Source organism: Mustela putorius, unplaced genomic scaffold (assembly GCF_011764305.1).
Source record: "Mustela putorius furo isolate JIRA1106 unplaced genomic scaffold, ASM1176430v1.1 tig00000166_pilon_pilon_pilon, whole genome shotgun sequence".
Taxonomy (NCBI): domain Eukaryota; kingdom Metazoa; phylum Chordata; class Mammalia; order Carnivora; family Mustelidae; genus Mustela; species Mustela putorius.
Window position 1 is genome coordinate 600850 of NW_025421301.1, and position 12982 is coordinate 613831.

General features: G+C 46.7%; 1 protein-coding gene across 2 annotated transcripts in view; it reads left to right on the plus strand.

The window, feature by feature from the left end:
• Positions 1-295: 295 nt before the first annotated feature.
• RRAGD (Ras related GTP binding D) overlaps positions 296-12982 on the plus strand; it is a 43030-nt gene continuing 30343 nt past the window's right edge. The window contains exon 1 of one of the 2 annotated variants that reach the window (XM_045075841.1): positions 296-738. In XM_045075841.1, the coding sequence (XP_044931776.1) occupies positions 603-738 (136 nt within the window). In that variant the 5' untranslated portion in view covers positions 296-602. The remainder of the gene's footprint in view (positions 739-12982) is intronic. The other variant, XM_004766914.3, reaches the window with a different exon arrangement.

A 12982-nucleotide genomic window follows, 5' to 3' on the forward strand; every position in this document is an offset into this window, starting at 1 on the left:
CTCGCCGGCCTGTGCGGGTACCACGTGCAGGAGGCGCGCGTGGGGGCCCCTGGCGCGCAGCCGCGGTGGGTGACTGCGCAGCGTCCCATAGCCCCCGGTACCGGGCGTGTGCCACAGTGAGCTTCTGGTTAGGTGGAGGGCTCCGCGCAGCCCAGCCCCCGACTCCTTGCTCCCCCTCCCCCAGTGTGTGTGCGCGGCCTCGGGCCAGCGCCCCGCCGAGCGGTGCTGGAGCCCGGGAAAGCGCGCGCGCGCGCCCGTGTGTGTGTGTGTGTGTGTGTGTGTGTGTGTGTGTGACAGTGTGTGTCAGGTGACTTGGGTCACGCAGTCTCTCTCTCCCTCCTCGGGGAGGAACTGCCGCGCTCCGGCTGACTCCTCCGCCGGCAGGCGGGCGGGGCGGGGAAGGGGGCTCCGGGAGCGGTGGGAACCGCGAGACCCAGACCTGGACGCCGACCGCCGCGGGGGGCGCGCGGCCCTGCCTCCGCGGGCTCCCGCGAACCTCCAGACAAAACCCCAATTCAGAAATAGGCTGCGAGCGGCAGGGGAGGAGGTTTGGCCCCCACCAGGGACCCCCGCCGCTCCCGGGACGGCCGGCCGTGGGAGCGATGAGCCAGGTGCTGGGGAAACCGCAGCCCGAGGACGAGGACGACGACGAGGAGGATGAACTGGTGGGGCTAGCGGACTACGGGGACGGGCCCGACTCCTCGGACGCCGACCCGGACAGCGGGGCGGAGGAGGGAGGTGAGCGCGGGGTCCCCCGCCCGGCCCCACGCCCCGCGCGTCCTCAGGCTGCACCCCATCCCTTCTCTGTGTGTCTTCCTGTCCCCCGCCCGACCAGGCGCGCGGGCCACCGACTTGGAGGGGATCCAGGAGAGCGGAGTTGAGAGGTGGGGGTGGGGAGGGGCGTCCGAGGAGCTACCACGGGCTGCAAAATGGGGCATCCCGGGAGCAGGCGGCGGAGGGGGGACCCGGATTCGTGGAGAGAGCTGAGAGGAAGCTTAAGGGCAGGAGGAACGTACGCTCTCTGGCCCTTTCCAGGGCTAGTACCTTCCCCACCCCTCACCCGGAGCTCTCCAAGGGTCTGGGGGTTAGGAATGGGAGGGGACCGCCCGACGCGCCCTGGGACCTCTCCCTGAATGCTGCTGTTGAAGCCTGGTCAGATGTTGTGGCTAAAAAAGGCAGCCGGCGGCAGCGTGATTGGCAGGGTCTTCGGCAGCTGCGGGTGTCAGTCTTACCCCGTGTCGCCGCGGGAGGGGTCTTTGGGCTGCTCAGGTCTGCGGCGGCGGGGGCCCCCCGTACAGCCGCTGGGGGGATGCGCGCCAGTGATGGGGGAGTCACCGAGTGGCCGCGGGTTTCCCGGAGTTCAGACAAATACAGTTGTTAGGACACCTTATCTCTGCTCAGTGTCACCGCCTGGGCATGGCCGTGCCTGCCCTGGAGTGAGCGCGGGGCGGGGGAATACATTGCCACTCAGAAGCAAACTCTGTTTCCTGTTTAAGAAGAGGGGCTCAGCCTGTGGGGAGGTCCTGCATTTAATTCTTAAGGCCTAAGGAAGTTGAGAGTCTTTTAGGATTCCGGAAAGATTCATCTCTTTTTGTCTCCAAAGCAAGGGGAAAAAAGTCCTCTATTATAAGGTCACTTGAAAAGGTCAATAGAATAAAGCTGTTAAACAGAACATCTAGATGAAGCTGTAGGCTACCTAGAGAAGGCACTAACTTCTAAAAATTTCACTTAGAAGAAATTGCGGGGGAGGGGGTAAAACTACCTTTGTGACTGTTGATTTGGAAGAACTTTCATTGAAAATTCAATTGAACTTTAAATTCCCATTCAAAGACTTTCTCCAGAGGAAATTGCCATTATTTTGTGTGGGGGTAGGTGCTACTTTCAGTTAATCAGAAAGGGAAGAAAGGGGTGTGTGTGTGTGTGTGTGTGTGTGTGTGTGTGTGTGTGTGTGTGTGTTTTAAAGGGAAGAAAGTTAACTAAACCTCGAGCCTGATAGATGAGAAAGAAGCTTTCTAAGTCACATTTTTTCATAGCATCCTTTCTCCGAAGAGGACTTAGGCTGATTCCCCATTTGCTTAAATTGGCGTGTGCACCTGTGTGCTACTTTCTTCTGCACTTCCCATAATTGGTCCCACAGTTGAGCACGTGGCCACGGTTTTGTAGATAAAGGCTTTCAACCCTTTTGTTGGAGTCTCTAGAGCTACCTTTGGTAATTAAATTGTTCAGTCGCTTTGTTATTATTCAAATTGCTTTCGTTAGTTCCTTCTAGATTCTTAGAAGACTCTAGAGATTCAGAATGGGGATGTATTTGGAAGATATTTGAAATGGTAGACACACAATAGGGCGCATGTATGATACTCTTTTAAAAAAAGAAAAGTGACTGTATCTGGGAAGAAAAGCCCTGTAATCGGATAGTTCTGAGGGCCCGAGACATTCCTTGGAATGCAAAGGACCTGCTTACTTTTTCTGCAGTTCCTTAAGGGGGGACGCTTTCAAAATTTGATTTGAGTTGAGGACTTGAAATTGAAATGGAAGTAAAGCTTTGCCTGAGGGGTGGGATTTCCTGAACAAAGGGCTTCCCCAGAGCCCAGTCTTGAATGCTCCTAACCTAAAGGCAAACTCCTCTGTAAGGGATGCTTTTCATTACTTCAGTAATAAAATCATCCATCGTGAGTTCTTGGGATCATCCTGGAATCTTGCTATAAAAGCGTTGAGTATATTTATGTGGTAAGAGGAGCGACAGATGATTATTTGTTCCTGCAGACTTTACTGAAGCTCTCCGCCTGCTGTATATAGGTGGTCTGTTCTCAAGACTTCCTCTGTTACCTCAAGTTCCTGTTCTTTCCATGTATCCTTGACTTTGATTTTGGGGTTTAGGCATGAATGCAGAATCTCTTACCAGAGCATTCACTTTCTAGAGTGGCAGATACTTTCCTCAGTCAGCAGCTCTAGCAACAACTGTCCCTGACAATGTCCTGACAACTGATAGGATCCTGGGGAGTTGGGTTGAGGGTGGAGGCCAGGACTTGTGACTTTAATTCCTGGGACCTCAGGTGTCACCAGAGGGTCATCTCAATTTCTGATAGGCCCTGGGCACATGTTGCATTGGAATCCTGTGTTTATTTTGGTAAAATTTACATTTACCTACTCTCAAATGAAAGAAAAGGAATGTGGAGGGAAAGGGACTCTTACTCTGAGGAAAGGTGGATACGCTACATTTTGAATTGTGAACAAAGCATTTCTTTTTTTTTTTTTTAAAGAAAGATATCATTTTTTTTATTTTTGAAGATTTTATTGATTTATTTGAGAGAAAACACAAAGGTGGGGGGAGGGTCAGTGGGAGAAGGAGACTCCCCACTGAGCAGGAAATCTAGGATCATGACCTGAGCTGAAGGCAGACAGACATTTAACAAACTGAGCCACCCAGGTGCCCTGAACAAAGCATTTCTTTGATAAACACTCTTCCCCCTCTTCCTTCCTTATGGACTTGATTTAATGCCTTTGCTTAGTGGAGACCTGGGGCTTGTTCTGTTGTTCAGAGATCTACCCCAGCAGGTGGGATGCAGGACTGACTAGTATCACCTGGTAAGTTGCAAAGGGATTTATCAGGAACTGTGCAAAAGAAGGTAGATTCAAAATGGATAGTGTGAATTTCATTTCCCTTAGTCTTAGAAGGAACTTCGGATCTTATTTTTAAACTGAAGACCTTGTAAATTTTGCCACGGTGTGCAAAATTTGAAAACTTATTGCAGCTAAGGTGAAACTTAAATTGCACTTCTCTAGCTTGCGCTCCAGCTTTTATTCATGAATAGTTGGAGTGCTCTTTGGCAGATTGGTTCTATTAAGGACATATATGGGCACCTCTCAACCCCCATTGGTAGGGTAGTTAATCAGACATAAGGTGAGGTCTCCCCCTCAATCTCCTCACTCCAGTTAAAACTCCAGAGAGGGGAGGCAATAAATAAGCCATTAAAAACAATTGCAGCAAATACAATGATTGTTTTTAGACACATGGGATTTAAATCTTTAGTAAATTACTGTGCTTTAAAAATTGCAGAAACAAGGGGCGCTTGGGTGACTCAGTGGGTTAAAGCCTCTGCCTTCAGCCCGGGTCATGATCCCAGGGTCCTGGGATCCAGTCCCACATCGGACTCCCTGCTCAGCTGGGAGCCTGCCTACCCCCTCTCTCTCTGCCTTCTTCTCTGCTTACTTGTGATCTCTGTCTGTCAAATAAATAAATAAAGTCTTTTAAAAAATTGCAGTAACAAGAAAGCAATTAAAAGGGGCGCCTCCCTGCTTGGCAGGGAGTCTGCTTCTCCCTCTGACCCTCCCCCTTCTCATACTCTTTCTCTCTCAAATAAATAAATAAAATCTTTAAAAATAAAATAAAATAAAAGGGGCGCCTGGGTGGCTCAGTTGGTTGAGCGACTGCCTTCGGCTCAGGTCATGATCCCGGACTTCCAGGATCGAGTCCCGCATCGGGCTCCCAGCTCCTTGGAGAGTCTGCTTCTCCCTTCGACCTTCTCCTCTCTCATGCTCTCTCTCACTCATTCTCTCTCAAATAAATAAATAAAATCTTAAAAAAAAAGAAAGTAATTAAAAGATCATATGTGGGGTGGGGGTGGGGGCCCTGGGTGGTCCAGTGCGTTAAGCCTCTGCCATTGGCTCAGGTGGTGATCTCAGGGTCCTGGGATCAAGTCCCATATTGGACTCCCGGCTCAGCAGGGAGCCTGTCTCCCCGCCTCTCTGCCTGCCTGCCTCTGCCTACTTGTGATCTCTCTCTCTCTGTCAAATAAATAAAGATCATATAGGGCACCTGGGTGGCTCAGTTGGTTAAGTGTTTGCTTTTGGCTCAGGTCATGTTCTCTGGGTCCTGGGATAGAGTCCTGTGGGCTCCCTGCTTGGTGGGGAGTCTGCTGCTCCCTCTGCCCCCACCCCACTTGTGCACACACTATCTCTCTCTCACTCAAATAAAATCTTTTAATTAAAAAAATAAAAGATATTTGATCAAAAAGTGAAATTGTTTTTTCCCAAAGTCCCTCTCAGTTTTTAGGGGAAACTTGACCAAGACAGCTGCTCATCCACAGTCCAGCCAAGGTGTGGTCTTGCTTCCACTGCAGCCTGTGAACTCTCTTAGGGTCTGAGGAAGTGACAGTACAGGTGGTTACTGGAGAAACGAAAAATCAACGGTCAGCAGGTGATAGTTCCCTGACGGGTACGAAAGCAGTGAAACCACTGGTGTGCAGCTATTAATCATGAGTGTCAGCTTTTTTTCCTTCCTTAAAGTAATTTAAAAATTGTTAGTGAATTCATCCTCTCTTTGTTCCTTGGGAGTAAGTGGGGATAGGTAGTGACACTGTGGCTCTGAAGTGCTAGGACTTTTCTGCAGCCACAATATGAGTTAGACCTGAGTAAGGTTTAGGAGAAGGTCAAGTTCATGGATATGTAAATCCATTTCCTTGTAATTCTGCCTTGTCCAAAAAGGGTTGGCTTGGTGACAGCCCTGACTATGCCTAATCTCTTGGGTTTCCTGTGGCTCTGGAAATACAGAGATACAGAAGAGTTGAAATAGATTAAATATAGAACAGTAAAAAAACGATGTGACCAAAGTCACACCTTAGGCACAGTGTTTGTTTAAATACATATGGCACAGGTGTGTGTGAATGAGGGGGAGGGGCAGAGGGAGAAGGAGAGAGAGTGTTTTTTTTTTTTTTTAAAGATTTATTTATTTATTTATTTGACAGAGAGAGAGAGAGAGAGAGATCACAAGTAGGCAGAGAGGCAGGAGGAAGCAGGCTCCCCACCGAGCAAAGAGCCCGATACGGGGCTCAATCCCAGGACCCTGGGATCATAGACCTGAGCCGAAGGCAGAGGCTTTAACCCACTGAGCCACCCAGGCGCCCAGGAGATAGTCTTAAGCTGCCTCTGCCTGGAGCCACAGGGCTTGATCTCATGACTCTGAGATGATAACAGCCTAAGCTGAAACAAGGGGTTGGATGCTCAACCAACTGTACCACCCAAGCTCCCTGAAAGCATAGTTTTATATTGGATGTTTTGTAAACATGTTTCAGTGATTCAGGGTATTATGGAATCTTGATTCTCTACTTCTATCTATCTACTTCTATCTACTTCTATTCTTCTACTTCTATCTACTTCTATCTTCTATTCTCTACTTCTACATCGCTCCCATTTTCGTATCAGAACAGACATAGGGTAGTCTGATGGGGAAAAAGGAAGCAGAAACTAAGTTCTAGAGTTCCGGATAAGGGATGTAGTTCTCAGTTTAAAAGACCATCTTTTTCAATCCCCAGCTGACTGCGTGTCTCTCTGTTTACCCTCTGCTTCCGTCCGTCCCCTGACCTCATATCAATCTTTCCTGCTCATTTTTATCACTTTCTTTGCATCCTTTATTCATCCTTAATTTTTTTTTTAACCTTTTCTTTCTTCCTCTTCTGTGAAAGCTTTCAGTATGTCTTGTAATGGTGGCTTTCCCTGGTTTGCTCTGACACTCAAGACAAGTGGGCTTTTCACTCCTGGCCTAAGTCGTGCAGGATGCAGTCGACTTTTTCCTCTGGAGGACCTTTGGGGAAGACTCCAGCTCAGTTTCTCAGGGCATAGGATGGAGGACCACAGATAACCAACCTGGATCATTCTCAAAGCATTAAAAAAGAGAAGTTCACAGGAATGTTTTCTGCTTGCAGGAGCATTAGTAAGTTAGCACACATTAGAAAGCTTACTGAATATATATATTAAGGAAATATTCATATATGGGATTTTTCTTTAGTGACCTACCACTGTGATGTGAAAGAATTTCATAGAGAAAGATTTAGTCTTCACATATAAATAAAAGCCACCTTCAAAAACTTTCATGCCTTTGAAAATATATGTTCAGTTTATATTTAATTCTTCTTACTAAGTAGTTGATCAAATGGGCAATGAATCTGTATGATTTTTGCATATTATTAATGACATTATTCATATATTTCTTTTTTAAAAAAATTTTATTTATTTATTTGATAGGGATATCCCAAGTAGGCAGAGAAGCAGGCAGGGAGGGAGGGAAGCAGGCTTCCTGCTGAGCAGAGAGCCCGATGCAGAGCTCAATCCCAAGACCCTGAGATCATGACCTGAGCTGAAGGCAGAGGCTTACCCCACTGAGCCACCCAGGTGCCCGCATATATTTAATTCTTATTAGGATGGAATTTCTCCCTGAGCTCCTGGGTCTTTTTTTTTTTTTTTTTTTTTTTAATTAAATAGACTCTATATCTAATGTAGGACTTGAGCTCATGACCCTGGAGATCAAGAGTGGCATATCCACAGAGCCAGCCAGGCACCCCTGAGCTCCTGAGTCTTGAATGTATAAGTAGTTCCATTGATCAGAAATGTAAAGGTTCACAGATAATGTTGCAAAGAGAAACAAACCAGAGGCCTCTTCCTAAAAGCATAAGTAAATAGAAGCTTAAGCCTTGGATGACCCCACAGAATACTAATAGCAAAGAAATTCTAGCTTTCCCTTAAGGCCATGTGAGCTTCTCACAGCAGCTACATTCCACAGAAGGCCCTCTCATCACCTGGGCTGGGGTAAAAAAAGAAAGAAGAGTGGGTTCACATGTCTACACAGACTGATAGGTAAGGCCTCATGGGCCAGGGAGCATATATGGGGTCACATAGCTGGTACGTGGCAGACTGGGACTTGAACCCCAGTTTGTTACTATCCCAGTACTATTTAAACCATTCCACTTGCCATCACTTTGCCACTGTGTTTTCCTAATTTTTCATTAAATCTGTTTGATTTTCCCATTGTGGACCCACTCAAAGGTGTCAGCTCTCGGCAACCATTCCTTAATTAGAATAGTTCTCAGTTGTATACTATTTCAGAATTTATAAATTGTGTGTCCTGTGATGTCTCCTCTCCTGAGAGACCACGTGAGCTTAAGAAGGTAAGGCTAACCCTGTTAGAACTGTGTCAGGTCTTGAGTTCCATTTTCCTGATCTCTGGTTCCTTCTTTGCTGTGAACATTCCCAACCCACAGACCAGCCAGGTGTGGCCCCCAGACGGCCACATACTCAGGGCACTGATGCGTCTTTCCCTTCCTTGTGTATTTATAAGGCCTGTTGGTTTTTGACAGAGATCTGCCAGTTACTGATGAAGTAATTAGCTTGTAGGTCCAGTTCCATGGCCCCTGTTTATAATGCTGTTCCTTGGGTGGTTGAGTCTCCCTGGGATTTCCAAGCAGTCTGGTTACAAAGCCAGGGTATTTGGAAAATTGGGGAGCTCACAAGTACAGTGCAAGATAGGTAAGGTATGTTCAGTGTCCCTCACCGCAGTAGATAAACTACCTAGGCAGAAAGCTCATACTCTTGATACTCAAGTGCTGATCTGGGCCAGTGTCAGATAGGAAGTTTCTTTTTAAAGCTTCAGTTAATTAAGCTTCCAGTTCTGCTTAGTCACTTTCATGCAGTTATCCCAACCAACAAACATCTATTGAGTATTTATTGCGGTAAGCATTGAGGCCTCAGTTTTTACATCTGGAAAAGATACAGGTTAGCGCCTTGAGGATTGAGGTGACCCTCTGTGCTATGCAGTGGTTAGTGAGTGAGAAGTGCTGGGTGGTAATAGGTTGGAGCTGGCTGGTTTGAGCCAGTTCTTGGTGGCCAAGGCTAAAACCTCTCACAAATTCCCTCACCCCCAGGCAACGAGATTAGGGGGAAAACCAGCCATTGAGGCACGAATGGCCTCAGCAACCTTCATTCCCAGTTCTAGACCTGCCGGTGACCTCTTGTTACTGTTCTCCCCAGGCGCCGGATCCTTATCTGACCTCAGCTGCCGGCAGACAGGCACCCCAGAACCCACAACTTTAAATGCCCGTTCAGCCTCTTTCCCTTTACCCTCTTTGTGAATGGGCCCTTGTTAGCTTGCTCTGCCAGCTTGGAAACTTGGGACTTCTTTCTCCCTTGTCATATGTGTCCAGGGGATCACTAAATACTATTGAGTCAGTTTGAACTTCTCACAGATCTGTTCCTTCTGACCATTTCCACTGTCTGTGCCTTAGTTCTTTCATTTCTTATTTGTGTTCTAGAATAACCTAAGTGCTGTGAGGAAAGGAAAAACTTTCCCTCTATTCTCTTAAGTTCTGAATTGCGAGCCTGCAAATTAAACTGACAAAAGGTGGATTAACAAGAGAAAACCAGATTTAATTATGTACTAATGCATGAGAGTTCACAGAAAGTGCAATTTAGGTGTTTAGAGGGGTGTCTGGCTGGCTCAGTTGGAAGAGCATGTGACTCGATCTGCTGGGAGTAGAACTTACTCAAATAAATAAACTTAAAAAAAAAAAAGAGGTGCTTAGATTTCTGGCCTTATTACTATCTTAATTAAGAGGATAAGGAGGGGACGGAGGTCAGTTCTGGGAGAATGAGTGACTTCTTGGAAGGGAGTTGGGGAAAGGGCATTTATGGAAAAATAAATGACTTTTTGGAAAGATAAATGGGCCCACAGGAGAACAGCTGGGAGATAGGAGAGTTTGGGGACCATGTCTGTTTGGGTGTGGTGCCAACTTCTGTCTCAATCTCAATCTTCACCCAACAGAAGATGAGAGTTGCTTCTAAGAAGGAGATTTATGGCAATTGAGTTCTTTTGGGAGGCTCTGCTTTAGGGAAATAAGGGACTTCAGTATCTTTGGCTCAGTATAATTTTTATGGCACAGTGACTTATTCTAGACCCCTTCACTATCTCCCCACTGACCCCCCCCACCAAGGGGGTCTGTTTCTGGAGTGAACCTCTTGAAGTGTAAATCTGAACATGTTAGTCTCCCCTTAAAATCCTTAGTGATTCCCTCATGGCTTTCAAAGCAAAATGCAGACTTCCCAGCATCTCATTCATGAAGTAGCAGAGTCTAGTAGTGGTTGACAAAATAGTTTTGACCATAGTCCACAATAAAAAAATGTGTTTATATTGTGAACCAGCCCTACATATGTGTAAGTAAACTTGGAAGAATTTCGCTAGCAGTATATACTCCTATTATACTTGATGTACTCTGGTATTTCCCGTCTCTTCTGTTTTCTTTGTTGCAGTTTTTGTTTGCTGGGAGCTAACAGACTTCTCTATCAACAAAGCTATTCAAAGATATTTATTGGACTCATGCCACATGCTTTATAGTTTGCCTGGGTATATGTGGTACAGACAATAAACAAGTAAACAGACAAGACAAATGTATAAAGTAAAAAGATAGTTTTGTATAGTGATAAGTATTTTTTTCTTTAAGATTTATTTACATGAGGGGTGCCTGAGTGGCTCAGTGGGTTAAGCCTCTGCCTTCGGCTCAGGTCATGATCTCAGGGTCCTGGGCTCGAGCCCCACATCTGGATCTCTGCTCATCGGGGAGCCTGCTTCCCCCTTTCTCTCTGTCTGCCTTTCTGCATACTTGTGATCTCTCTCTCTCTGTCAAGTAAAATCTTAAAACAAAAAAAAAAAAAAAAAAAAAAAAAAAAAAAAGATTTGTTTATATTAGGGAGAGAATCTTAAGCACATTGCCCAGTCACTGAGGAGCCCAGATGTTGTGCTTAATCTCATGACCCTGAGACCATGACCTGAGCCAAAATCAAGAGTTGGTGGCTTAACCAGCTGAGCCACCCAGGTGCTCCCAGTGATAAGTACTATTAAGACACAGAGTTGGGGCGCCTGGGTGGCTCAGTCTTTAAGCACCTGTCTTTGGTTCAGGTCATGATCCCAGGGTCCTGGGATCCTTCATCGGGCTCCCTCCTGGGCGGGAAGCCTGCTTCTCCCTCTCCCATTCCCTCTGCTTATGTTCCCTCTCTGTCAAATAAATAAATCCTTAAAAAAAAAAAAAAAAGACAGGGTTGTCAGGAAGTGATGGGGTCTGATTCAGCTGAGAGGAGGTAAAATTGCTGCTGGGGTGAGTGGGAAGAAAGCTAAGGGAGGCCTTTCAGGTGGAGGGAGTTGGATGTCCAGGGTGAGGAACCAGAAGGCCAGTGTGGCTACAGGATAGGGAACTATCCTGTAATTAACAGGATAGGGAACTAGTAGGGAGGATGAACAGGGCACAGGACGAGAAGGTGGCCCATGTAGGGCCTTTGCAGAAAGAAGGTGTTTGGATTTTATTCTTCTTTTTTTTTTTTAAGATTTTATTTATTTGTCAGAGAGAGAGAGGGAGAGAGAGTGAACACAGGCAGACGCAGAGGGAGAAGCAGACTCCCTGCCGAGCAAGGAGCCCGATGTGGGACTCGATCCCAGGACGCTAGGATCATGACCTGAGCCGAAGGCAGCTACTCAACCAACTGAGCCACCCAGGTGTCCCTGGATTTTATTCTAAATGCTGTGGGAAGGAAGTCACTAGACAGTGTGCAGCCTTTTCTTGTCTTTAAACTACATTCCTTAAACTCCCGGAAAGCCAGAATCATTTTCTGGCACAACCTTTCCTTCATTCATCTCTTCCCACCTCCTTTTCTATAAGACTCAGCTTTTTCTCCAGGGAGTCCTCTCTATGAGCCCGTGAACACCTCTGTAACAGGGCACTGTAATTGTCAGGGTTTTTTTTTGTCTGTTTTCTCCTCTAATCGCTAAGGAATGAATCTTTCTTTGTGTCTGCAGCCTGTGTCTCAGCCCCCTGCAACACTTGGCAGAGGATCAGGCCACCTTTATGAAACTGAACAAACGGCCCTCTGGTCAATTTCACCTCTCCCAGCAACTTCCTCCACTCCTGCTGACACTTTGAAAGGGCCTTCCCTGGGATTCCATCTCCAGGCCCAAATCCTGTGGTTCCTTTGTGATTGAAAAGTGTTAGCCCTTAGCATGTAGGGCTCATCCTTCATTCTCTTCCTTTCACCTTTCTCAGGATATTCTTTTTTTTTTTTTTTTAAGATTTTATTTATTTATTTGACAGAGAGATCACAAGGAAGCAGGCTCCCCGCTGAGCAGAGAGCCTGATGTGGGACTCGATCCTAGGACCCTGGGATCATGACCTGAGCCGAAGGCAGAGGCTTAAACCCACTGAGCCACCCAGGTGCCCTCTCAGGATATTCTTGAACAAGCGGTGATGCACAGGGAAAGTTTAGTGGGGAGAGCCAGGTGGCCAGGAGGCTAGCTGGGTGCTGCATTTCCTGATGTGTGTTCCCTGCTATCACTCCCAGAGTGGGTGAGAGCCTCTGGGAAACCCCACAGGGTTTCAGAAGCAGAGATACTTAAGGGGAGGTGGGAGATGATAAGAGGAGAGGTTTTTGTTTTTTTTTTAAGATTTTTAAATTTATTTATTTGACAGACAGAGATCACAAGTAGGCAGAGAGGTAGGCAGCAGCAGAGAGCCCGATGTGGGACTTGATCCCAGGACCCTGGGATCATGACCCGAGCCGAAGGCAGAGACTATAACCCACTGAGCCACACAGGCGCGAGATTTTTTTTTTTTAAATATACATGATCTATATCAGATCCTAGAGGCCTATCATGCTTGAAAGCAATGGCAAATCAATTTTTCCTTTATTTTATTTATTTTCTAAAGTAATCTCTACACCCACCGTGGGGCTTGAACTCATGATCCCAAGATCAAGACTCACATGGTCTACTGACTGAGCTAGTCAGGGGCCCCAAAGGAGGGATTTTTGTGAGCAGTCCTCTGTGATACAAGGAACTGGTCCGTAGCAGTGGTCAACAAAGTTTTTTTGACTGTGGGTCACGTACCAATACACTTATGTTGTGAACCAGGATCACATATGCTTAAGTAAATCTAAAAGAGTTTCGCTAGCAGTATGTACTCTTACTACACAGGGCATTCTCTGGTATTTCCTAGTCTCTTATGTTTTCTGTGTTGCAGTTTTTTGTTGAATGCCATCTTAATTGTTGGCTAAGACTCTACGTGAGGACTTCACCACATATTAGCCCTGTGACCTTGGGCATGTTCCTTCCCCCAGATTGCTCAGGTGCAAAACAGACTTGTACCTCCTCATTGCCGGGGGTATGGGAGGTGTG